Source organism: Eptesicus fuscus, chromosome 12, assembly GCF_027574615.1.
Source record: "Eptesicus fuscus isolate TK198812 chromosome 12, DD_ASM_mEF_20220401, whole genome shotgun sequence".
Taxonomy (NCBI): domain Eukaryota; kingdom Metazoa; phylum Chordata; class Mammalia; order Chiroptera; family Vespertilionidae; genus Eptesicus; species Eptesicus fuscus.
Genome location: NC_072484.1, coordinates 52189478 through 52216468, shown reverse-complemented (window position 1 = coordinate 52216468; position 26991 = coordinate 52189478). Strand labels below are relative to the sequence as shown.

General features: G+C 53.4%; 1 protein-coding gene across 1 annotated transcript in view; it reads left to right on the top strand.

Annotated features, from left to right (window-relative positions):
* The window catches only part of MBP (myelin basic protein), an 80343-nt gene that overhangs the window by 39858 nt on the left and 13494 nt on the right, over positions 1–26991 (top strand). The window contains exons 4-5 of the mRNA XM_028139327.2: positions 9798–10234; positions 16915–16992. Of these exons, the coding sequence (XP_027995128.1) occupies positions 9798–10234; positions 16915–16992 (515 nt within the window). The remainder of the gene's footprint in view (positions 1–9797; positions 10235–16914; positions 16993–26991) is intronic.

Below are 26991 nucleotides of genomic sequence, written 5' to 3'. Positions count from 1 at the left end.
TCCTTAGTGCTGCTGCGGAGGCAGGAGAGGCTCCCACCACTGCTGCTGTGCTCGCCAGCCATGAGCCCGGCTCAGGGCTTCTGGCTGAGTGGTACTCCCCCTATGGGAGCGCACTGACCACCAGGGGGCAGCTCCTGCATTGAGCATCTGCCCCCTGGTGGCCAGTGTGTGTCATAGCGACCGGTAGTTCTGCCGTTTGGTCTATTTGCATATTAGCCTTTTATTATATAGGATACTAGAGGCCCGGTGCATGAAATTCGTGCGCAGGTACAGTCCTTAGGTCTGGCCTTCAATCAGGGCCATCTTCCCCAGCTGCCTGCAGCTGGCCCCGCCCCCTGCCACCACCCACCTCCAGTTCCCTGTTCGCCATCAGGTGATTGGTGCCTGATGTCTGGGGGAAGGGACCAAGAGGTTGGCTGTTCCCGCCCACTCGCCGGCCCTGCCCCCACAGTGGGTGGCCATCAGGTGTTTGGAGCCTGCCGGTCAGGGAAAGGGACCAAGACGTGGTCAGTGCACCTCATAGTGACTGGTCCAGTGGTTGTTCTGATTGTTCTGCTGTTATGGTCAATTTGCATATTACCCTTTTATTACATAGGATCGAGGCCTGGTGCACAGGTGGGGGCCGCCTGGCCTTCCCTGAAGGGGGCCCCAGATTGGGGTGGGGGGTGCCCACTGGGAAGAGGGGCTGGCCTGGGCGAGGGGCCTGGGATGGTTTGCAGGCCAGCCATGCCCCCGATTGGGGTGAGGATCCCCCAGGGGGGCAGGGCAGGCCTGGTTGAGGTGCTGGGAGTGGTTTGCAGACCAGCCACGCCCTCGATTGGGTTGGGGGGGGTCCCTGCTGGGGGGCGGGGCCGTCATGGGCAAGGGACCTGGGATGGTTTGCAGGCCAGCCATGCCCCCGATCAGGGTGGGAGTCCCCCAGGGGGGCAGGGCAGGCCTGGGCGAGGGGCTGGGAGCGGTTTGCAGGCTGGCCACGCCCTCGGCTTTGTCAGGAAGGATGTCGGAAGATGTCCAGTCTAATTAGCATATTACCTTTTGATTAGTATAGATGTGATTTTGCTTTAATACATTTCTCAATGATCAGCACAATTTGCCTGTTTTAAGAGCAGTGAAAGTAAAGTGTGGAAGTGATTTGTAGTGAGGCAGACAAGTGAGGCAGGTGTTGCAGCATTCCCTTACAAGGTCTGTCTATGGAAATGTCATATGTATGGCGTTCGTTCTGGGGGCAATAGGGAGCTGTAAGTTCATCTCCACATTTCCTTCGGGTCCTTCGTCTCCTCTGGCTCTCGGTGATAAACCAGCACAAACCCTTCCTTCCTCCCACTATTTAGTCCCAGCTCCTGCCTGAGGTGAGGGCTGCTTTTCAGTCTAAGTAACCGTTCTCCTCTGAAACCCAGTCCTGGGAGGTCAGGTGGCTGATCACTTACCTACATTCACCTTCTGACTTTGGGTCCCTGGGTCCCTGCCAAGGTTCTTGAGTGGCCCTGGGTCTGAATTAAATATAAACCCCCCAGGAGGCTGACTTCCTTTGGACAAGCGTACACGATCTTCTCATTTAAAATAATTGTCACTCATTTTATTTATGAAATTAAGCCAAATAAATGTGTTTAAAACTGCCTTACATGTCAAGCCACAACGCCTCAACAGTGCAGATATCTTCCCGCGGCTTCTTGCTCTCTGGGTGCGAACACGCGCTGAGGAAGTGCTTGCTCTCTAGCTCCCAAACTCCGACCTCTGCAGCTGGCTTGCCCTGACGGTCACTTCTGAGTCAGGGCTGCACTGACTAATTACTCCTGTCCTCAGAGCTTCCATCAGATTCTAGATCACAGAGGTCAATGCACGTTTTCTGCAGGAGGGGCAGACGGTCAATGATTTAGGTTTTGCGGGCCCACAGGCCCTGTCAGGCTTACTCACCTCAACGCTGTCTATGGAGATGTTGGCAGTTGGGTGTGGCTATTCAACAACACTAGGGGTGGACGCTGAAATTTAAATTTCATATACTTTCCACATATCATAAAATACAATTTTTTCCTTTTCCTCTCTTTTTTAAACTGTTTAGGGAGGTAAAAACATTCTCAGCTTGCAGGCTGTAGAAAAAAGGAAGTAGGCCAGGTTGGTCCTGGGCACGGTTTGCTGACATCTTCCCATCACTGCCAATGTGCGCCCTGCTCACCAGGGAACCCACTCGGATTTCCACTCAGCACAGAATGCAAAGGGCAAACTCTGCCGATCAGCCAGTCACAACATCTCTTGTACTTTAAAAATATTACATAAAAACTAACAGCAGCACCCATCATATGAATTGATTGATGAATAATTTTTCCATTAAGCAAGTACTATACATACACTTGTGATATGTGTGATATGTGTGTGCTCAGACATACAAGAACATGCACACACACATCACCCATACATGCGGCTGCTCCGTGTACAGGGGACAGTGGATAGACAGTCCCAGGTCTGGGAGCTGACCTGAGCCGACCCTTCCTCCCCAGGACCCAGTCATGGAGTGGGAGTGGCAGGAAAACCCATGCACTAGGAAATCAGGAAGCTTGGGCTTGGGTCCCGGCCGCTGTGCGCTGTGGATAAGCCCCCCTGACCTGATCCCCTCGGATGCGGAATCGGGTGGTGGTGTGAGCTCTTTGTGAGCACGGAGTGAAGGATGAAGGTGTGTCAGAGAGCTCTTCACCAACGGCACCTCTGCCGTCACGTCGGCCGTCAGCGTGGCCCCTCTGCACCTGCCCTGTCCACACTGCCTCCAGCCATTGCTTCTGAATCTTTTCCTGCCTCTTACAGGTGTCTTTGTCTGGGGCTGCTTGGGAGCAGGGCAGTGGCTGAGTGCTCAGCACAGGCAGCGAAGACTCTGCCACTGGATTTGCCCTTTGACCTGACCTGTGCCCAGAGGCAACCCCTAAGTACCACTCAAACCATGTGGGTGCAGGAGGTCAGGTGGTTTGGGGCATGTGTTTCAGCTCCTCTTGTGGCATTTCTATCCCACAAAAGGAAGCACACAGCACGGACATCTCGTAGGTCCCCGGGAAAGGCGGCGGGAGCTGAGTCTGGGGTGGGGGTGGGGATTGGACCTGAACCGGCCCAGAGCCCCGACAGGGCTCTCCCACCTTGTCACATGCCGGAAGAGGCACCCTGGTCCCCACCTGGGGCTGGACTCTGGGCTGAGTTGTCCTGCCTGTGCATGCACTGAGTAACTTTGGGGACCCCATGGCTGGCGGGAGGTAGCAAGCTGAGCTCTCTGCCAGGAATGCGATTCCTCCCAGCCTTTTCCAGCCCAGCGATTCCGTGAGGAGTTTCAGGGTGTGACACCTCATGTCAGATGGGACTGTGACTATCACACAGGTCAGAAACGAGGTCACAGCTTCCTCCTCTCGTGTAATAAAAGCTACTGCTGATCACAGGACACGGCGGGAGGGTCTCAGCACCATTTGGAAAGATGACAGGGACAAAGGGCCAAATTAAGTCAAAGTGAAGAAAATGACCAGGTCAGGGGCCGGGGGCTCGGCTGGGGACAGCCTGCTTCTCTGTGGCTGCTGAGCATCATGGTTGTCGGGACAAAGTTACTGTGAGAATCGCCAGATGTTGCACATGGAACGGAACCCATGTGCATACCAGGCTCCATCTTAAATCTCATTATCTTTACGACCCCTGTGCTGGGAAGCCGGGCATAGGGACTGTCTCCCCCGTTGTGCAATGCACAGTGGAGCCCCCAGCCCCAACCCTGCTGTGGGAGGGTTCAAGGGGTGAGCTATTTAGAGCAAATAAAAACTATATGTTCTGGGCACACAAAGGAGGCATTCGAGTGAGCTGGGTGGGTTGATAAGACTCGTTTGTGAAAAGATTTTAAAGAAACCTCGGGGTTGCCGGGCGGGCGGCCGCATGCCTCTCATAGCTGCAGGATGTCTGCCATAGCACATCCACGGCACAGCGAGGCCTTTTGTTTCCCTCCCCTCCATGGTGACCTCTTCGGCGCTGGCCCACAAAGACAAATTCCAGGGCCCGCAGGCCCCTCTGCCGAGAGCAGCCTGCTGGGCAGGCCAGAGACATGCTGGTACCCCCGTGCCCCTTCTTCTGAGTCAGGGTGGCCAGCCAAGCAGGGTCTTATGCTCTTAGCATGTGCCCCCACTCACCCTCACCCCTCTGGACAACGTGCTTGTCTCCATTATTTTGGCTTGAAGTTCTGTCGAAGGCGCAGAGCCTTGCAGCCCAGTTCATAGTGCACGGGTTTAAGGCAGAATGGAATCCCCACCCGTCCTCATCTGGGGGGCGAGTTGAGTGCTTAGGCTCTGGTCCCAGGCACCTGTCCCAGGACATAGCCGGCAGCCAGCACCGGGCTTCTGCAGGGGCCCCCCGGCAGGGAGGGCCTGGGTCCAAGTTTGATCAGAGCCCCGCAGGGCCGACACTGCGACCCCACCAGGACACCAAGATGGAAATGGGCCATCTTGATGGCTTGTTGCTGTCTTCTGTGACTCAGCACATCCTGTGGGACAGGACGGTCTCCTATTCGACAGCACAGATTAGCACTCTCAGTGTCAGGAGCCTCACGGGCCGGAAAGTAACCTGGGGGTTTTGTTAGGCAGTAAATGACCAATGTTGTACCTTCCACAAAGACGGGAGTGTGGCCACGCTGTCCACACTGGAGGACGTGAGTGTGGAGTGCATATCCCCCTTTGCTGTGTGAACTTGAACCAGTAAGAGGCCTTGAAATAGGGCCATCTGGTCACCTACACTGTGCAGGTGGGTCAGAAAGTGGCCTACGCACACTCCCCAGCACTTATTCTCAGACCAGGTTTTTCCTGTTCTTTTTATTCCAAGTTGCTTTTATTCTTTAGTGAAATCAGGGACTATTACATGGTGGCTGTTGTTTCTCTTCATGTCTTAGCTGGAAAAATGGAAACTTTTCGAAGTTCTGGGAGGCAGCATGAGCACCCATCATCCTCACCCCTCATTTTCACCACTTTCCTGGTCTGTGAAGTCTGGGTCGCCTGATGTACCAGAGCAATGTGCATATACAAACCAACAGTGATGATCTCTGGTGAGCTAAGCCTCACTGCACGTTTTCAAGGTGTAAAAATTGGCAAAGCCCCTATTAGGGGAGCAGTGATCATTTTTCATTGTTTCTGGTCTCATTACACATCTGATCGGCCGTGAATATGAAATGTATTAAAGTTCCCTAGTGACATTAAACTTGGATGATCCTTACGCTAACATTTTTAGACCTCTAATTATAGGAGAAAAAATTAAATTAATTGTAGTGACAAGCAGGGCACTGTCACTGTCATATTGTTGCGAGAGGTTGGTTATGTCATAGCGAAGTGTAATCAGCCGGCCAGCACACACAGAAGGGTTTCCGCATTCTGTGTCACTCTGGTTTGGAGAGCAGTCTGGTTGTGCTCTGAGTAACTCCATGAATGCTCTCTCTTCCTGCTGACCTGGGAACCCCTGGCATTCAGAGGCAGGAGCAAATTCGGGAGGTAAACCAAGGCGGAGCTCACACCGTCTCACCCCTACAGACAGGTGTGTGTGCACAGCTCCCACTGAGGGGACAGCACCCTCCCAGGTCAGCCCAGAAGAGTGAGAGCCCCCGAGTCCAAGCACCAACAGCAGCAGCAAGCGCTGTCACCGGGAGAGGAGTGACAGGAGGCACTCAGGGCACACAGCGCCATCAAACACAGAAGGTTGTGCAGCCCCACACACCACATAGGTTCAAGATCATGGGCATGTTTGAAACTGAACTTCCCTTCTAATCGCCGTGGCTGTGAGTGGCTGAGTGGGGCGGGGTCACTGACGCTCGCAATGTGGGAGTTAGGAGGGCAGACCTCAGCTATTGGGAAAGTGAATAACATGTGGCCCACTCCCCTGTGGTCTATTTTAGAAAGCAGAACTGGGCGTCGTCCATATGCATCCTGATTTATTGGGCCTGGAGGAAGCCACGGGAGGCGGGCACACTGCCTGTCTGCAAAGGGTGACTTCGGTGGGAGCAGCTAGATTCAGGGCATAAGCAGGGCCACCATCGCCTTTTGATGGAGCCCCCTCAGACTTGACAGCTATAAGTCTCGGCCCACAGTCAACACCATCCCTGATGTCACCATCCTGCATGGCGGTGTCTCTCTGCTATCCTGTGATTTTAATATCGCCACCTTCCAAGGGCCGGTGCAAACCCACCGAAGTTTTCTGGGCCTCATTCTGGCAATTAGATCAAAGGGTTATTGGGGTTTTTTTGGTTGCTCTTTTTAAATATATTTTATTGATTTTTTTACAGAGAGGAAGGGAGAGGGATAGAGAGTTAGAAACATCAATCAGTTGCCTCCTGCACACCCCCTATTGGAGATGTGCCCGCAACCAAGGTACATGCCCTTGACCGGAATCGAACCTGGGACCCTTCAGTCCGCAGGCCGATGCTCTATCCACTGAGCCAAACCAGTCAGAGTGGGTTATTGTTTTTTAAAGAAATTTTCTCGCAGCTCCTGTGGAATGTGCACAAAGGCGGAGTACTGTCAGTGACGCTCCCGCCACGTCAGATCCCAGCCTCACACTGCGCCACAGGCTCGGCGCTGTGACCAGCGTCTCACTGAGAGTTGGGCATCGGCTGTAACAGGATTAAAGCTGATATTAATTGACAAATTAACACTGCACTTGGCCTTCCAAAACCACAGCACATCCACAGATTCCGACGTCCCCCTCCCCTTGTGCGCGGGAGCAGCTACTTTCAGGGCACAAATGCCCATCCCTGTGCCTCACAAACGGCCACATTCAGGGACACAAAGCCCAACTGTGGTGAAAACGTTGGTATTCAGATGTGCTCGTGTTTGGTTAATGCATTGAACCCAGTACAATGTAGCACTTGTTTTCCTCCACATTTGCATGATGCATATGAGCCGCAGAATCTGAAGCACAGCTAGAAAGCCGGGCTCTCTCTGTGGGACCTAGGAATTAGCTTTGCGCCCCGCAAACCCTGCAGCTCCATGCCGGCCGCGGTTTCTCCCTGCGATGAGGCGTGTTCACAGGTGTGTTGTAAAGGTTGGTGTCCCTCGTGGTTGAGTTGAATCAGTGTTCACAGAAGACGTGCTGGGTTCCACGTGCTGTGTTTCCAGGGCGTGAGCATGGCTGCCTCAGGCAGCTCTCCAAGGAGCATGGATGAGGTCACGGTGGTCCTGGTGCCAACTGTCTGCCTTGGGCTTCCTAATGCAAATGTTCATGATATTTGCTTGGAGTAAGTTATATGCTTTGCAAATACAGGCCAATACGTCAACTGCATGACAACTGTCCCTCATGGGACAGCCTCTTGACCCGTCTAACTACTTATCCACCCACCTACCACTTACTGAGTATCTAATATGCACCTAGTGATTTTAATGAAAGTGGGTAGAACTCTTAGCTTTTTGCTATTTGTGTGTGTGGAAGTATGTGTTGTGGACATACAACCCTCTCAAACATAGGTGACAAAGGAAACGACCCTGCATCACGTGGCGAGCACAATCATCCCTGGATGGTCCCCTTCCTCCCCACCCAGCCACCCTCATCTCTTCTAGAGGCAGCCTCTCACCCTGTGCCCCACTGAAGTCTGGTCCCCCCCCACACACACGCCTGCTAGTGTCCCCCATTGTTCTAGGAGAGGCCAGCCACTTGCTCACCCCTGGAAACCCAGCACGGTCTGGCCGGTCCACCATCTCCCGCCACAGCTCTCCCCTCCCCACCCGCTCCCACCTCAGACTCCAGGCTTCTGCTTCTTCCTGGAGCACACACCGAGCTTAGTCTGCCCAGGCCCCATCCTGGGGTCCTTTCCTCCATAGTAGCACCCCCAGTGCTCACACGGCCACAGTCTGCTTTCCCCCATGTCCCTCCAGGGGCCTTCCTGACCCCTATCCTGCTCTGTTTTCTTTCATATTATAACTTGGTATGAAATTACATATTATATCCACTTCCTATGGCTGTCATAACAAATTACCACAAACTGGGTGACTGAAAACAACAGGAACTTATTTTCTCACAGTCTGGAGGCCATTGGCTGAATCAAGCTGTTGACAGCACCACACTCCCGAAGGCTCCAGGGGAGGGTTGTCTCCTGCCTTCTGGTGCTCCTGGCAAGCCTTGGCATCCTTATCTTGTTGACACGTCAGCTCAGTCCCTGCTTGTGTTGTCCAGCAGCCTCTTCCTCATGTGCCTGTGTCCAAATCCCCTCTTAGTAGGACACCGGTCCTCAGACCAGGGCCCATCCTCCTCCAATCTGACCTCAGAGTAACTTGATGATACCTACAAAAGACCCTATTTCCAAATAAGGTCACATTCATAGGTACCAGGGGTTAGGATGTGAACGTGCTGTTTGGAGGGACATTATTCAACCCATACGTACATTTTTATCTATGTTCATGAGACAAGAACTCCTCTTGCTCATTACTATAACCCAAACATCTGGCACAAGACATTACACTTATTAGGTGAATGTGGATGGGTGGATGGATGGATGGGTAGTTAGATAGATGGGTGGATGAGTGGGTAGTTGGATGGATGAGTGGGTGGGTGAATGGATGAATGGGTGGGTGGATAGATAGGTTGGGGGGTGGATGGGTGGATGGATTGATGGATTGATGGGTGAGTGGATGGGTAGGTTGATGGTTGGATAGGTGGGTGGATAAGTGGGTGGGTGGGTGGATAGATGGGAAGTGATGGTGTGTGGATGGGTGGGTAGGTGGATGGGTGGATGAATGGGTATGGGAGTGATTGGTGGGTAGATGAGTTTGGGGTGGATGGGTGGATGGATTGATGTGTGGGTAAATGGATGGATGGGTGGATGGGGAATAGATGGGTGGGTAGGTGAATGGGTGGATGGATGGGGGGTGACTGGATGAATAGGGGGGTGGATGAGTGGGTGGGTGGATGGCTGGATGGATGGATGGGGAGTGGATGGGTGGATGGATAAGTGGGTGGCTAAACAGATGAATGGCTGGACAGATGTGTTGGGTAATGTCAGTCAACAGATTATCGGACAGTCAGGTGAATGGGCGGTATTACAGGAAAGTGTGAGTAAACCACATCTCTGTAGATGAGTAATAAAGCTCACAGGAAACTCATATTCTTTCATTTAAACCTAACTTATAACTTGAGAGCAAAACAGCTGTATTGCCATTCTTGGGAGAAACTCTGTATTTTTTGTAAAAAGCAATGAACTGGGACACAGCGTGAAATGCCCCATTTCCCCGAGGACGTTCTCACTGTTGCTGCTCCCAGCCCAGAAGCCGGAACACAATGTCCTGACTGAGCATTTCATGTGGGGCCTCCGGTGGATTCTGGGCAGGAATTCTAAATGCCCGTTTCTCTGAGGCAGGAATTGCAGAAAGCTGTGGGAAGCTCCCTTTTCACCAAGAACACTGAAAATACCTTTTGTCAAATAAATGCTCCCAACATGTTCGCTTATGCCCCAGGGCCTTTTCGAGCGTATATGTCCCACAAAGGTGCCCACCATCCTGGGTTCTCCAAATGGAGCAGGGGCAGCACCCAAGGGAACCTTTGACAGGACCGCTCTGTGCTCGGCCGCTCTGCCAGGGAGCCCCCTGCACCTCATGTAGGGGCCCACATCTGGAGTGGCAGGCCGTTCCCGGGCCCCTGGGGCACAGAAGCAGCCAGGCTGCCCGGCCCAGGCTGGTGCCCAGGCAGATTGGCTGCCACGGCTCCATGGCCGAGGGCTATCTGTGGGTTTTGTAGGAGACCCGCGGAGCATGGGGAAGAAAGCGGCATTGTCCCGCTGCTCTGCACGGCCCTCATTCACATCTCACTGTTGTTTGCAGGAGAGGCAGATGTGGGCCAGAACAATGGGCCCCCCTCTTGGGACACAGCGGTGACAGACTCCAAGCGCACAGCGGACCCAAAGAATGCCTGGCCGGACGCCAACCCAGCTGACCCTGGCGGCCGCCCCCACTTGATCCGCCTCTTCTCCCGAGATGCCCCGGGGAGGGAGGACAACACCTTCAAAGACAGGCCCTCGGAGTCAGACGAGCTTCAGACCATCCAAGAGGACAGTGCAGCCGCTCCCGAGGGTCTGGATGCAATGGCGTCACAGAAAAGACCCTCCCAGAGGCACGGATCCAAGTACCTGGCCTCCGCCAGCACCATGGACCACGCCAAGCACGTCTTCCTCCCGAAGCACAGAGACACGGGCTTCTTCGACTCTCTGGGGCGCTTCTTTGGAGGTGACAGGGGTGTGCCCAAGCGGGGCTCGGGCAAGGTGAGCTCTGAGGAGTGAGGAGCCTTTAGTGTAAATGGAAAGGAGGGAGTCCGCGGCATCCTGAGCCACAGAGGCGATGCTCTTGGCTGTGTAAGGTGTCGTCCTTTCTGGAAATGCTTTCTGGCTCGTGGGAAGGGCCAGGGCTGCTGCTCCTGTGATTTCCACTTAACTCACCCTCTTCCTCCTCCTCTCACAAGGGATTGTCCTCAGGATGTGGCTCGGGGACGCAAGGTCATACTGAGGTCTGCATCCCTGGGGCGGGGTGGTCGCGGCACTGCCCCGTGCCCACGGGTCTCCTGTGTCTTACCCTCAGGCTTTGTGGCTGATTTTGCTTCTGCTGCCCATGCTTTGGGCTTCACCAGTGGGTCATTTTTTCTTGGCCTGAATGCTGCTCGTGTGGTGTTGCTTTGCAACAATAATGTGATTGAGGTCTTTAGAGCAAGCTCGCTACTTCAATTTGCCTTGAGCAAGCCTTCTTCCTCATCTGAGTGGTTTAGGGGAAGAGGGTGGAGGGATAAGCGCGTGTATCTATGAATCAAAACTGTATTATTTTGTGATTCCATTCATTTGGATATAGAGTCTATGAAGTTTCATTATTTAAATGTTCTGTAGATTAAAATGTATCCCAAGGAAAAACATCCCTCCTGTGGGCCAGTTTCCGACAGTGTGTCCCGGCCTTGGTGGTGAATAGGTCCTCCGTGGCGAGCGTGTCATGAATTCTCAGGTGGCATTCCAAGAGCACACATGGCATGTCACGTGACTTGTTGGAGTGTTGGGTGGCTGGGTAATTGGGAAAGGAGAGAGGTTTTCAGAAAAGCCCCCGGCTTATTGGGTGCACTCACAGTCCCCATAAAAATGCAGCTTGTCTTCTGGCTGGGACTGTGCCTGTTCAGCAGGGCCTTGGGGAGTGTGAGAGGCTTTGAGTGTGGAGCAGAGGGCCCTCGGCCTGGGAACAGCACCCCCAAAACCCTGGGCTACTCGGAGTTAAGGAGTTTCTAAAACGTGCTTTCGTCTGCTCTGACTACACTGCTGAAATGATTGGCGATCATGAACTTGTTGGAGACGACACATGTCAGTTGTGAGATGTGACAGTGCTTGGGGTTCCAGGCACGGCTTTAAAGCTTGCCATGGCTTTAGGTGAATAACGCTTGGTATACCTAAAGGCTCATGGCCTTCATCTCTGGTTGGTTCATCCCGTGTGTATCTGTAGCCATGTGCCTTTACTTTGGGCGTCTTCCCTTCCCCTGCAGCGTCGGTCATCTGGCCCACTTCTAATGCTAACTTCAATCTGAGCTGCTTTTCCAAGCACACCAGCCCTGGCTGCCCACGGGAGGCTCGCTCTCGTGCTGGGCAACCCACGTGCACGTAGCATCGCCAGTTCCGAAACCTTAAACTCCTCCAAGGGGCAGGATAAACCTACGTAAACGGCGCAGAAAAGATTCAATAGCCAGAGAGCATATATTATAAAACAAGCTTCATTCCAGGGTCATGGCTTCAGTTAAAATAAAATTGTGAAAGCTTTTATCTCCGTCATTGTGACTTTATCAGAAAATGGATATATAAGCACATACACGTTTTTCCCCCTTCGGGTAGAATTATAACTTTTATTGTTTTAAGTCTCTTATGTGCTTCAATATTTTCAAAGAAAAGATTCTAGTTTCAGGAGTAGGCACTGGCTGTGCAAATAGCATTGCCAGATTACCAAGGATTCGGGAAAATCGAAACATTCACACAGGACTTTTAAAAATGGAAACAGTGTTTAAGTAGTTGTTTTAGACTTTTGGAAGTACCCGTTGTGTTCACTGCTGACTGAGGAATAAAGGCTTTAAAATGATCAGCCTTTTGCCCTTTGATGCCCAAGACATTGATCAGTTTGCCGCGGAACCGCACGGTTGCTCATGGCAGGCACGGGGCAGATGCCTCCTGTGCAGGGTCTTGGCGGAGAGGATGAGTGAGAACTCCTGGCAATGTTTGTTCGGCTCACCTGTTGATTGTCAGTCTTCATTTGCTTTTAAACACTGGAGAGGTGAGCTTAATACACTGCACGCCCAGCAACACGCCCACAGGGGCCCCGGAGGTGTGTGGGCTTGAGTGGGGTGAGCTGCTGGGGGGCTCCATTCTGGTTTTGTTTCTTCTTTGCTCTGTCTATAACTCAGGAGAGCCCTCACTTTATATGCCAGAAGGGCCCTTTGGGTTGAAGCTTGAAAATAAAGGAATCCCAAGGCCTGGCTCCTGTCCACAGAGCCCATGTCACCATTTCTAAGATAAGCGCTCAAGGTTCACAGGATGCCGAAGGGTGCCTGCAGGCCTGGGTGGCCGCCTGCTCTGACAGGCATGTGTCGGGAAAGCAGCTGTTCGGTTCGCCCGTCTAGAGTAGGTTTGCTGGTAGAATTGTGCAGGACGGCTCAGAGCGATGCCTGGACAGAGACAGGGGACTGTGCTGCCCTGGGCACCACCCCACCCCACCTCCCGGGCCGTACCGGGGCCGCCCCCAGTCCTGGGAATGCAACCCACACCTACTCTCTGTGTGGCAGGGACTTGACATTCAAGGAAAGGACATTATAAATTCCTTGAGGAGGCAGAATCTTTGGGAGCCACCGTGAAAAGTGCATTGACGGAGAACACGCTCCTTTGTTGGAAGAGGGAAGAGAGGGCTGTTGCTGGCTAAGCACCAGGTTCCCAGCCCCCGGATGTGGCGCCGGTGAGGCGTGCTGGGCATTGAGGACGAGATCAGACGAGCTGGTGGGTTTGGAAAGGGGTGGCTCTCCGCGGCCGCATCCTCCCCTCCTGCCCTGTGGAGCCTGCACCGCCAGCATCACTCCTGGGCCAGGGCTGGGCCGCGGCTGCGCAGGCCTCACTGACCAAAGCCCGGAAGCCCAGCTGTGGAGACTGTGTCCCTCTTTGAGGGGACTAAGTAGGAAGGTTTACGAGATAACTAGCTGGACACAGGTAACCCTGGACAGTTTCCGGGTGGGGTGCCCGGTAACACAGATCCGTTTCTCCGTCTCAGCACACTTCTAAACAGGGTCAATCCTGATGCTTTTACCTATTTTATTCTACTCATTCTACCTTCACAGCAGCGTGTGTAAGTGTTCCGTTATTCAGTGTTACTTCTGTACCTCGAACGTGGGTCGTGTGAAGCATTGTCATTGAATGCTATGGGGTCGAATCAATCTTGTCTATTAACCACAGTGTTGTTTCCTGATTTTTTTGCCACTGCATTTTAATTTCATTAAGCCACATTTCAGTTCTACAGTAACTTAATTCTTCATTGTTAACCTGATACCCTAATTGTGGCGGCATACTCTGTAACCCTGTGGGGAGTGAAACCCTGGGAGAAGGCACGAAGGACACAGTGGGGGGCTCAGTGGCGCCGTCACCTGCGTGGGCGTCTGGCCCCAGGGTCTCTGCCAGGGGCCCTGCACGCACTCCCTTCCGCGCAGTGTGTTTGCTCACAGGAGTGCAGCAGTGCACCTGGAACCACACGAAATCTCCGTGTGAGTCTCTGTGGCAACGACCCTGCCGCTCGGTGCATCCGTTTGCCGAAAGGTCTTTCTAGAAGAAAGCCTAATGTGGTGGTGGGTGCATTTGCTTCTGCACCCCAACAAAAACGTTTGGAGATTTCCTCCAGGGATTCGTTTTAAAGTGTCATTTCCTGATCAGTTTTTGATCAAAGGTGTCCCCTGCTAAGCCACCAGCTCCTGACTGTGTCCTCTGCCATCCCCACACCCTCAGTTGTCCTCTGTACTGCCATTGACCACATTAAATTAGACCTGACGTCCCCTTGTCAGTGGAGGTCGCGCCGCGTCCTATCAGTGACACGTCTGTAAAAACTGTGACGCCTTGAGTGGCGATTGCCTCCCAGTGATTATATTCCAGTTTGATTTTGTGATGACATTTTGCTTGTTATCTGTCTTTGTTTTTGTGCATTCATTAAACATTTTCACGGAGGATGGTGTACTAACTGCATGTGGATTTTTTAAGTTGTCCTCTTTGGTGTCCCTCCCTTACTAAGCACATTTGTTCCTGGTGTTTCCGTGGCTCCTGATCCGGCTGCCGACAGGTGAGTCCGGGGCCCAGCACCCGCCTCCGTACCTGAGGTCACAGCTCCTCACTCGTCCGCCTTCATCAAAGACGTTTGACTCCTTTGTCTCCGCGGACAGTGGGCAGCTGGTCCTGCTGCCAGGACTGCTGGGTTCTGCGTGAGGTTTCCGTGTCGCCCTCAGAGTGCTGCCCTGCACACATAGGGAAATGGCGCTACGTAGACGCGGGTCCTGTGTGCCTGCCACACCGTACACAACAGCAATGGCTGCGTGAGCGTGGGGTGGGGTGCACTCGTTGGCAGGGGGACACTCGGGAACCTGGGGACAGGGGCTGGCTCTTCCCAGGACGGCTGAGAGTCTCAGAGGTTAAGGGTGAGCGTGGGGCCCCTGGCAAACTAGAAGTGAACCAAAGATGTGACAAACTCCCCCGGGTCTTCCGTCCTCGGTGCACACGTCCTGCACAGACCCTTCCACTTTCCTCTGGGTAACGGGCAACTCTGACGGGCTGGTGGAGAGTCGAGCCTGACCTGGGCAGGGTCTGTACAGCACATTAGGGAAAACCACCCACGGAGTCCACCTGGAAATCAGGAAGGAATTGAGGGAGCGTTAGGAACTGTGGGAGTCTCTCATCAAAGTCTCTAGTGAGGTTAAAAGGTTCCCACGGTGTCTCACTAACTCCTAAATGCTTTGAAGGCACCCCAATTCACAGAAAAGAGTAAAAAAAAAAAAAGGGAAAAAAAACAAAAAAAAAAAGCCTTTCTGATCCCCATTAACGCAGGCCGGACAAGCAGGTCTCTGCACGAGGCTGCCCTGCCCGCATCTCCATCTTGTCAGGGCCTGGCTCCTGTTCCCACTCCTTCCAGGAGGACACTCTGCTTTTCCAAGCAGGCCAACACCTCTCACTGAACACACAGAGAGATGGCTGTCCTCCGCCTGGCCCACCAGCCCCCAGGGCCGGCGACCTCAGGGCTGCAGCCCGTCCGGGCCGGGCCCTCCTCCCCTCCTAAGGCCAGCGCCCCAGACGTCCACATGTGACAGCGAGGATGCTGGGCCAGACATCTCAGAGATGCTGCTCCTCAAGAGGAAGGGGCATTGTCTTAGATCAAGGAGAAATCCATTAGAAAATCTTCCTTGCCTAGTGACCATGTTAGGACCAGGTCCTGATGCAGACTTCCCTGTACCCCACCCTTGGAGGGTCACCGCTCCCTGTGGGGATAGCCAGGCCTCGTCACGGCAGAGACCGCCACATGCTTGTCCAGTGACACCTGCCCTAAAACAGACAATCGTCTCACTCAAGCAAGATCCCAGCGCCAGGAACTAAAGCTCTGAGTGCTTCCTGCTGCCAGAGAAACGGCCTCTTGCACGGAGACACAGGGGGGAAGGCGGGGGGGGGGGGGCGGGGGGCGGGGAGCTGCGTGGCCGAGCTCACACCCACCACGGACTTGCCTCTGGACCCCAAGGGTGCTCACTTTGCAGCAGGATTTCTGGAATGCAGTAACGTGTTTCTGTTTCGTAACTACTGTTTATCTCCATGAATAACCAGAAGTTAACCTGTTTACTAAAAACCCATTTTCTCTGTAGCCAATTCAAGACTTCCCTTGAAACCTTTGGCATTGATTTTATCTGCCAGGCTTTCTCTCTCTCTCTCTCTCTCTCTCTCTCTCTCTCTCTCTCTCTCTCTCTCTCTCTCTCCCTCTTTCTCCTTCTCTCTGCCTCGCTTCCCCCTCCTCCCCCTCTCCCACTGGCTGTGGACAGTTAAAAAGAGGGACTTCTCCAGGCTGTTTGCTTTGCTTCTGTAATAATGTTCTCTCAGCCATGTCACTCATAGCTGCAGGGACTGTCTCCTAGCCGATGAAAGAGCAGCAAATGCTCTGTAGGAGGACTTAGGACAATTGAGTTAAGGTGAACTCATGGCTCATGTCAAGGAATATTAAGTCCTATTAATACTAGTCTCCTAAACGTCACCACCAAGGAAGGATGTCCGTGAGAGCCCGTCCCTCCGCACGGTTGCCTGCAGCGAGTCTGCGCACATGTCGCTCCTAAAATGATGTCCTTATACTGAGGGCCCAACAGTGACGGCCACCAGTCCACCCCTCCCCACACACACAGCCGGCGTGGGTTCCACCCGTGGGTCCAATGCAAAGGCTGACAGACCTGCTATGAAAGAGAGTTAAACTCTGCAAATAAATGGATGTGGCATTTATTCCATTTAAACCTTCAAAAAGCCCTTTTGGGACTTTGCATCAGACCGGGAGCTGCTTTCTTTACTGTTTCCTAGCATCCTTGCATGTCTGATGCCAGCTACAATTTAAGAAAACTTGGTCACCCAAGGAGACACAGGGCCTCAGAATAGACACTAAAGGAAAGAATTCTTCCCGAAGTCTGTTCTCTTGTCCCTTTCCTTCTGTCGTCATCGACCCAGAGTTCTCAGGGCTGGAGCTCTGTCTTCTCCTTCCCTGGGTCCCTTCATCTTCACCCCTCACCTCTCCGCGCCTCTGGTCCTCTAACGCCCATCTGCCCACCCCTCCTCACCACCTGGGGTCTGGCCACGCCGGGTCAGGAGGGCCGCTGCGGAGGACTCGGGGCTCCACCAGCGCCGCCCGTGGACTCAACCGGCCACTCTGTGTCCCCTGGCAGGTACCTTGGCTCAAGCAGGGCCGGAGCCCTCTGCCCCCTCATGCCCGCAGCCAGCCCGGGCTGTGCAACATGTACAAGGTAAGACGCGCCAGCCGCCAGCACCTCCGCACGCCACGCCGCAGGCCGTGTCCCCATCGCGGTCTGTCAGTGCAAGTGCTGTGGGCGCTGTCTAGGGCACGCTCCTGTCCAGGGGGCACAGCAGGTCTCACACAGGGTCTGCAAAGCCCCCGGGGAAAGCCAGCAAAGGACAATGTGCGAAGACAGAGAGGAGTCCTGGGGGCAGGGGAGAAGCCGCCCTGATCCTCGGGGTTCTGCGTGGATAAGGGCCCTGAGGGGCAGGGCAGGGCAGCGGACAAGCCCCGGAATGAGCTGACTGAGGGCACTTCCACGGGGCCCAGGGCAGACGCAGCGCTGGCCTGGCGAGGTGACCTGTGACCGCGGCGCTCACCTGCCTGTGTTCGCAGCTCTGTGATAAACCAGCGCCCGGCAGATACTGAGCTCACAAATGCTAGTGAACTTAAACTCCTGCAGGATCGGCGCCCTGGGGACGTGGTCACGGTGCTGTGCTCACCTGAGCTCAGGTGAGCTCCCGGGGCTGGAGGGCATGGCTGTCATCGGGCCACTGCTCAGAGCTCTAGTGACGTGTGGATGGCAGGGAGGGAAGGGGACGGGCACTCAGCCGAGGCCCCACGTCAACCCCGAGTCAGATTGCCACTCACGCAGGTGGGCGGCCAGCACACAAGGTCCTGTCGCGACGACACTTTCAGGAGACAGCAGGCCCTGTGCATGGGCACCTGGGAAATACAGAAGGTGGGAAACACGTGCTCGGTACAGGAATAGAGGGCTTGGCCCTGATGTGATTGACGAGCCCAAGTCAGGAGACAGTGGCTGAGGACCCTCCTGCTCCAACGTGTTAAAGGCCGTGCCCTTGTGGGGAGGAGGGCCTGGGAGAGACAGGCAGGGGCCCGGCACCCGAGGGTGGATGGCCCTGGCGGGGTCTCTGGGGCAGCGAGGAGCCCAGGGCTGGCAGCGGGTGTGCACATGGCCCAGCGCCCCTGCCAGCAGTGTGGGACCCTGTCACCTGGCCCAGAGCAGTGCCTGTGGGCTGCTGGCTTCCTGACAAGGACCTGTCCATTAAGGCACAGTGGGCATGCCTTTCCCTCCCCGAGAGTTTTGAGGGTTGGACGGGACGCTGCTCCTGGTCCATGTGCCTCCTGAGCCGTGTTCCGGGTGGAACTGTGCTTGGTATTCGAAGAAGGGCTCTCGGTGGCTCCTTTGTGAGAGCAAACACCCTTGTCCCCAGGAAGTTCGTGAGCCCCTGTCCGCCTGGGGCAGTCGGGACTGGTCCAGGTGAAGCCAGAGGGGCAATGACATGCCTTCTGGGCGGGCCGCGCTGGGAGGGCCGTGCTGCGTGGAGGCACACTTTCATCCTGCGGTAACCCACACCTGGCCCGCAGGAGGGGACAGCAGGGTGGGGTGTCAGAGGGCCCAGGACAGGGCCAACTTGCTCCCTTCACCCCAAACGACCTGGACGCTCCTGCCCCATTCTGTCTTCAGAGACCTGAGCCCCCAAGGAGAGACAGAGACGTCCCCAGAAACTGCAGAATGGGGAGGGTGCACGGCCAGGCTATGGCGGTGATGGCAAGGACCTTTCACACAAATGTCTCACTTTTCTCTTTTGAACAATTATCTGGTCGAGGAAGAGCCGTGCCCTGTCCTCCCATCTCCGTCCCGACCGGCTCGGCACATTCCTGTGCAGAAGGAGCCAGCTATGTCCTCAGCTCTGCCGACAGAGAGCCCGTCTGTCAAACAGACCCGGGCCCGCTGGCCCACACACCCACTGCCCAGTACAGACGCAGGAGGGAGAAGTGCGTGGTGGGGTGTGTGTAGCCTGTGTGTGTCTATTAAGAGCAAGGGAGGCGGAGACAGAAGTGACTTGAAATCAAAGGCAAAGATGCGAGGCAGGCGATGGCTCCCCAGATTGCTGCTGGTGGTGAGGACCCTTCAGGGACCTTGTGATAACATCACGCTGCTCTCTGCGACCCACTTCCAGTGGCGGCTCGGCCCCAGGTGGGAGGGAGAGGCAGGTGGCCTGGCCCAGAGCCACAGCACCTGGGGCCGGAGCAGCTCTGCCGCACCTTCTCAGAGGAGACCAGGACCTCCCCTCCGAGGAAGCGCTCCTGCCGGCCTTGGTCTTGGCTGTTTCCCCCGCGCTGTGGGGCTCTTCCCTGTTCCCAGAAAGCGGTCATGTTTACTGGGGGGCAGATTGAACGGCACCAGCCCCCGGGAAAGGAGAGCAGGGCCAGTTGCAGCAGGTGGTTCTGAAATACCTTGTCCCACAGTCATAGGACAAAGGCTCTTGAAATCGGCTCTCAGAGTGTCCACCCAGCGGCTCACAGCCAATGAGGCCCTTCCCCCACGGTTCTGAACCCTGCAGGTGACAACGGGCAGGGAAAAGTTGGTGTTTGTCCCCTGATCCCCCAGAGCCTTCATCCTGGCCTCGGTGTCTGCAAATCCAGCATGAAGGGTGTGAAGGGCCCACATGCCCCGAAGTCGGAAAGGAGACACCACAGAGCGAAGCAGCTCAGGTGCAGGAGCCCCGCGTCGCGCCCAGGCTCTGAGCCGGGCTCCCGGGGCTGTGGCGTGACTGTGGGGGTGGGAGGAGGCGCTCAAGTGAAGGAAGGAAATAACATTTGAGGAGTCAAAAGCAAAAAACCCACGGGAGAAAGGAGGAGGAAAACCTACGACAAGGACGGCCCCTCCATGGCGAAGAGTGGATCCTTCTCGCCCCAGTGCCCCATCCGCACAGCCCTGCGCCTCCACCTGCAGTGGGACCATCACAGGTGGCCCGAGCACCCCTCAGACACCCGCTGGGGGTGGATGCAGGCTGCGTGCCTGGGACGGAGGAAGGAGCTCAGCCCACATTCGCCCTGCAGGTCAGGCCTCGGGGGCCCTGGAGGTGGACCGAGAGCAGTGAGGAGAGGCCCCCGCTCTCCCCTCCATCAGCTGCTGGCTCCAGGGCCTAGAATGTCTGCTCTGACCTGTGGCCCAGCCACCCCAGGTCCCCGCCTGCCCCTCCCACCTGCCCCGGCAGGGCCCTGTGGCCACTGAGTCCTCCCCAAGGACACTCCCGCTTCTGACTCCACAGCTGCCAGCAGGCCCAGTGGGGTTAAGGACTCAGGCCTGTCGCCTTGAGGAAAGCGGTGGGAATCCGAACCTCATGTCCCAGGTCTGATGGCCCCACTCAGGCCCTCGCGTCTCCTCAGAGCCTCCTGCCTCATGGTGAAGCCACGGCGCCGCCAGGACCTTCAGAGGCTGCTTGGCAGCTCCTTCCCAGGACACTCCCCACCCCACACTGTGCGCGGAGACAGCTCGGTCTGAGCCAAGAGCAGGTCCTGGTGCCTGTGCCGGGTAAGGACCTGGTGCAGTCAGCCTGGTGCAGTCAGCCTGGTGCAGTCAGCCTGGGGTCTATGCTGGAGGGAGCTTTCTCACACTCAGGCACAAGGAGGTCTCACCAGAGCAGGTGCTCGAAGCAAAGGGAAGATCAGGGAGGTTACGGCCAACATCCAGTTCTGCTCCCGCCGTTCGAAAGTGACCCATGTGGCCGCTCCGGGCATTGCCGTAGTCACGTAGCCCTAGATGGAGACCCCATCGGGCAACATGGGCGTAAGAGCCTCCTGGCCGGCCGTGCAACAGGCTGCGGATCCCAGATGGAGGAGACGGCAGAGCCGCCTAAGGAAAAAGGCACAGCAATTTCTATGACTTCCTCACCCACTGTGAGCAGCTTCTGGCCTCTCCCCGTCCGTGCCTTCGCCTCCATCCCCCTCACCTCCATCCCCTCCGCCTGCCAGGAGGTGAGACTGGGGGACCAGCTCCGGAAGCGCCTCTCCTTTAGGATCAAATCCCAGGTCAGAAAAGCACAGGCACCACAAGGGCCTCCCTCGTGCGGAAGCCAGAAGCCGGGGCTGCGACACCGACTCCCTCCCGGCTCTCTGTGCCCAGGTGACACCCTCCCCTCAGTCACTGCGCCGGAGGGCTCTGGTTTCCACTGCAGCATGGCCGGCCGTGGTGTGGGGGTGAGGCCGTCCTCACCAGCAGGTGGGAGCCTCATGTCCTCCATTCAGGTGAAGCGTCCCAGAGGATGGCAGATGCCCCCCGCCCTCACTCTCAAGCGTCTCACCCAGCAGGTCGCTGCCCGCTGCCCGCGCCTCACAACGCGCTAGCACTCCAGACTCTCCAACTGGGAAACTGGTCCCGCTACCCCCGGGGCAAAGGACGGTCCCCCTGCCGCCACCAGCAAGCGGCACACCGCCCACATCCTCATGTGCCGGTATCCGAGAAGAAATGTGTTATCTGAGCAGCCAGCAGGTACCTAACATTTCCATCTAAATCGAAGGCTCGCCTGTGATTTCCCCAGCAACAGAGAAGAGGCCGCGCGGCTTTAATCCAGCACGGCTTCCTCCGAAGTAATGAAAGGCCACGGCTGTAATTCAACTCACTCGAGTCAGTCACTCAGCAGCAAGCACGTTTCTAAGCTTGCAAAGGGCGAGAGCCAGGCAAACTGCACGTGTCACTCAGACGGGAAAGCGTTCTCCACATTGCAAACCCCAAGACGCCCACCGTGCCAAAAAGCAAACACCAAAACCAATCCGAGCTCTCCTGAGACGGCTCAGCAGCTGTTGGACCAGAAATGGTGCAAGCGCTCCCTCAGAAAAATGTAGATAAACAATGGGAGCGGGAGAGCCTCGGCGTCCGGCCCCTTCTCGGAATGTCAGGGCGTCGTGGGGTGAAACCTGGAGGTCAGTGCCGCGCCCGTCTGACGGACTCTGAAGGGAGATGTCCTAGCTCAGCCTGCAGACCGTGTCACCTCATTCCCAAACTGGTGACCCTCGAAACCCAGCTCTGTTCGAGAGTATTTATTTCATTGGCGTCTAGCCTGCACCTGGGCGCGTGACGTGGGGACGTAAAGATGTCACGACCCTTTCCTATCGGGGGCTTCGAAGAGGCACAGAGGCAGCGGTTCCCCTCTCACCTGCCTTGTCCGGGAAACGGTGGGCAGCCAGGTGGAGGCGTTCTGCAGGAAGCAGGAAGCGGATCAGCCCACTGGTCCTTCAGGGAACGCATCGCTTCCACCAGACTCCGAGCCACTGAAGGACTTCAGAGGCCAAAGATTTGCGCAGGAGAACAGGGCACAAAGTCCACCCGTCTCACCGTGAGCTGCATTTCTTCGACATCAAGAATAGAATGTGAAAAACATATGGGATTTATTAGCAATTTCATAAGAAAAAAATCATATTGTTGATTCTGAGTCCGCCTCTGGGTGGGCCGCCCGCTCACCGTGGTCCAGAAAAAGGCCGACACCGTTACAGTCTGTGGTTCCCAACAGGTTAACCAACCAACCGCTTCACTGCCGGGGTCTGCGTGCCTTGAGAGTGATGCAAAATCGGGGGGAAACAAATTGCAAATCCCTGTCCTCCCTCACTCCCCAGGCCACTGGTGAAACCACCTCAGGGAAGGACCAGTGTGGTCCTTCCCAGTTCTCCAGACTTTAGTGTGGTCCTTCCCAGTTCTCCAGACTTTAACTGCGGCGTCTAACCGACTCCATCATATACTCACTTTCTCTACCCTACGAGCACTTTCTAGCTCATCTGACCTTCAAACTTAACCTAAAGTCACAAACTCCGAAAAAAGATAAGCAAAATGAACCCAGTATTTTAAAAAGTCCATTCTTCTCCGTTAACTTTGCCTTCTGCCATGTGTCCACCCAGTGAGTTTCCCCACCTGCTGTGAGTTTTAGGCCAGGAGCCCCAGCCTATCGCCACACATGGAACCCACTAGACCCGCCTGGCAGAACAACAGGACGGACCTAGCCCTGGATGGAATGTGAGGACACCTGGTGAGCACATCACTCAACCCCCGCCCCCCAACATAGGGGCAGGAGGGTGACATAGGAACATACACACCCCATGCTTGAAAGCGAGTAGAAACACTTCTTACTCCTTTTTTAAAAAAATGTTTTTATTGGGTTTTAGAGAGAGAGATAGAGATATAGAAACTTCAATGAGAAACATCCATCAGCTGCCTCTTGCATGCCTCCTACTGGGGATCAAGCCCACAAACTGGGCATGTGCTCTGACCAGGAATCAAACTAGTGACCTCTTGGTTCATGGGTCTGTGCTCAACCACTGAGCCACACCGGTCGGGCTTACTCCTTTTTAACGTTGTGTCCTTTGGGGACACGGTAAGAGATGCGCATTGCTGGAATTTGATTAAGAAAGTGCCAGGAAGAAAACTGTCACCACTTTCAGCCACTGGACGTTACTATGGGGACCATTTGAGACTGGTTAACAGAGAGACCTCCTCCTAGTGTGTGATTCTGAAGTGGCGCTGGTGACCGCATCACAGTGTAGGGTGACCTGCAGGTGGCCCCCGGGCTCAGGTCCCTGTCACAGGGCTAGACGCTGATGGGACACGCTGGGCACCTGCTGACCGACCCACAGCAGCAGCGTCGTGAGGTGGACAGAGCTGGTGTGAGGGACAGCTACCTTGGTGACTGCAGTGACAATGCTCGGGTCAGATGTATGAACGGGCAGAGGTGTCCACCAGGGCTCAGCCCCGCCCCATCTGGCAGGAGACATGAAGCGGACAGCACCGCCCTCTGGAGTAGGCCCACATCCTACTTGAAGGGCCAGGTTCCCCCAAACAGGCACACAGAATTCACTAAGAGTCGAGGAACAGATGCCCTTTCCGTTGGCACCTGTGACCTGAAGGAGCCTGGAGCACACGCAACGACATTGAATACTATACTGAGTCAGCATATCACTGGGAACACGCTTTATTCTCAGGGGAAGAGTGTAGACAGGATTTGGACTTTGGGTTTTAAAAGACCAGAAAGATGGTTGTCCACACCCACACCCGGCGTGCAGTCTGTGATGTGAGTACTGACAGCCCAGTGGCCTTTGTTTTTGCTCATGTGTCTGATGATTTGTTGTTATGGTCTCGGCTCCTCGTCTGCACCCTCCCAATACACCCACCCAGGAGAGAGGACAGCACGTGGATGCTGAGGCAGTGAGGGGACCCGAGCCCAGACCCTGAGCCCTGAGCACACAGAGGGGACATGCCCAGACCCCCGTGACTCCATGCAACTCATTCCTTGACATTCTGATGGGGATTCAGCTTAAATTCCACTCTCAGACAAGAAACAGAAAAAGAGCTAGAACTATTCCCCTCAACACACACCCACAGGCACAGCAAATATTGATCTTTTTTTTTTTTTTTTTTTTTTTTTACAAGATCCGGCATTTTCTTCTCACAGGAAATGACTCCATCAATTTGTCTCTGGCCAAAACCAATGCTGGTGGTGGTACAAATATCTTGCTCTGTCTTCATAAAGCAGCCCTCTAGTCAAAGGAGCGAATCTCTGCCAATCTGATGGTCATTGATCTCAGATGTGTCAGGCGAAACGAATCTCCTGTCATTACTTCCAAGTGAAGAACTCTGCTTGGCAGCGCCTTGGAAAACAGTTAAAATTCCTTCCTGATATGTGGAGAGAGGAGCAAGCCATCCAGACCCAGTAGGCGGGCTCCCCCTGCTGGTGAAGGACGTTATCACAAGTGCAGGGAAAAGGAGGGATTTTTCAAAAACAGTGCAATGAAACAGGCTAATGGAAAAAGCAATTTGCCTTAAAAAGAAATAAAACGATTGTCCTTTACCCCCTGGCCTGCCTCTCAGGGTATTTAAAACTTTCCAGCGTCATGTTAATTTATCTGCCATCAAGGAGTCCTTGTTTCATTAATCATCATGAAAAGCCATATTAATGGGAATTTACTATTGAGTAAGAAGAGTCTAAGAGATGCCCTAGCCGGTTTTGCTCAGTGGATAGAGCGTCGGCCTGTGGACCAAAGGGTCCAGGGTTTGAATCTGTTCAAGGGCACGTACCTCAGTTGCAGGCTTCTCCCCAGCCCAGGCCCTGTTCAGGGCACATGCAGGAGGCAACCAATCAATGTGTTTCTCTCATATCAATATCTCTCTCTCTCTCAAATCAATGGAAAAATATCCTCGGGTGAGTATTAAAAAAGAAAGAAAGAAAGAAAAGTGACACAGCAGGGCCACATGTATGCATGCTGTGACCACAATCCCAGGTGCCTACACAGTCCTCTATGCGGCACAAGAACCAGGTCTAACAAGTAAACAAGAATATAGGTGGCAGCGTTTCCTCTACAAACTTTTAGATTTTATTTGTCCATATTTTGTATTTTAGCCTTTCTAATAGGTGTGCAGTGGCATCTCTTCGTGGTTTTGATGTTCATCTTCCTAATGAATAATGATGAGCATCTTTCCATGTGGTTATTTGCTTTCTGCCCATCTTCACTGATTAAGTGTTTTGTCCATTTTATAACTGGGTTGTGTTTTTTACCACATTTGTTCTTCGCATATTTTGGTGTTAAGTCATTTGTCATATATGTTATTTATAAATATTTTATCTTGTCCTGTAGCTTTTCTATTCATTTTCTTAATAGTGTCTTGCAAAACAGACATTTAAATTTTGATCAAGTCCTATGTACCAATTTTTTTTCTTTTATGAGTCGTGTTTTTGGTGTAAGATCTAAGAACTTGATGCCTACACCCAGGTCACGAAGATTTTCTCCTATTGTTTTCTTCTAAAGTTTTATGGTTTTACATTGTAGATAGAGCTCGGTGATCTATTTTGAGTTAATTTTTGTATGAGGTGTGTGACTTTGGGTTGAGGTCAATTTTTAAAAATACGGATGTCCATTTGTTCCAATACCATTTGTTGAAAAGACTAAGACTATTCTTTCTATGTTGAATTGACTTTGTGCCTTTGTCAAAAATGGACTGATCGTATGTGTGTGGGTCTATTTCTAGACCCTAGTGTGTTCCATGATCTGTATGTCTGTCCCTCTTCCAACACCACCTGCTTGATGACTATAGACACAGGAAATCTTAAAATCAAGTGGTGGAATTTCTCTAACTTTACTCTTTTTTACAGTTGTATGGTAATGTTTTGGTAGTGCTTTTTCCTGCATTTCCTTATGGTTTTAGAACCAGTTTGTAGATGTCTAAACAAAACCTTGCTGGGATTTTGATTGGAAATGCATTAAATCTGTAGATCAACTTGGGGAGAACTGACATCTTCATTGTGTCAACCTTGACAACAGTATGTCTCTCCATTTATTGAGGTCATCTTTGATTTCTTCCACTAGCATTTTCTGTATTTTAGCATAAATATTCTTTACATGTTTTGTTAGAGTTATACCTAATATTTTGCTTCTTTGATGTTATTATATATGGTAGTGTTTTTTGTTTTTGTTTTTACTGTTAGCATATGGAAATATGATTGATGAAATGTTCTTTACATAACAGGCCATTACAACTATAATATGATGATACAATCACAACTATGTGACTACATCACATTACCTGTGCAACTGACCATTTATAGCCCAGAAGTCCATCCGAGTCTAGTTCAGAAACTCTTCCATAGACAGCAAAAGAATCATGTAATTCCATGAACTCCGTTCTGTTTGCCTATGATCTCTTGTACGTTAGACTCTGGATTAACAGTGATCTGAACGGTGCACATTCAACAGGCGGTTAATGCTCGTTGCACAGCTAGTTCTGGCTGAGCACCATAGAGACCCATCGCCGGCCGTTCCCATGAACATGAACGACCCCTGATTTCAATGCAACCTACCAACTTCATGTGTCCTTAGAAGATTGAAGTTACTTTTCCCATTGGTGACCAATATATTCATTATAAAAATCACAAAAATATAGATTTTTCTTTTAGCACTCAAAGCAGGCATGCACAATTCACATGTGAACAATATTATTATCTACATAACACTTCATTCACTATCTCACCGCACAAATACAATTTAATGATATGAGACCTGCGTGGTACGACTGAACATCTCATTTCTTTAAAAAAAAAAAACCTGTATGCAAAGTTTAAGACATTATTTAGATTAATCACTAAACTAAATTAAAGCTAGATGATGCTTCTATAACTCAAAATGCGGTACACAGTGTGCAGAAAATGGTACATGTACGAGT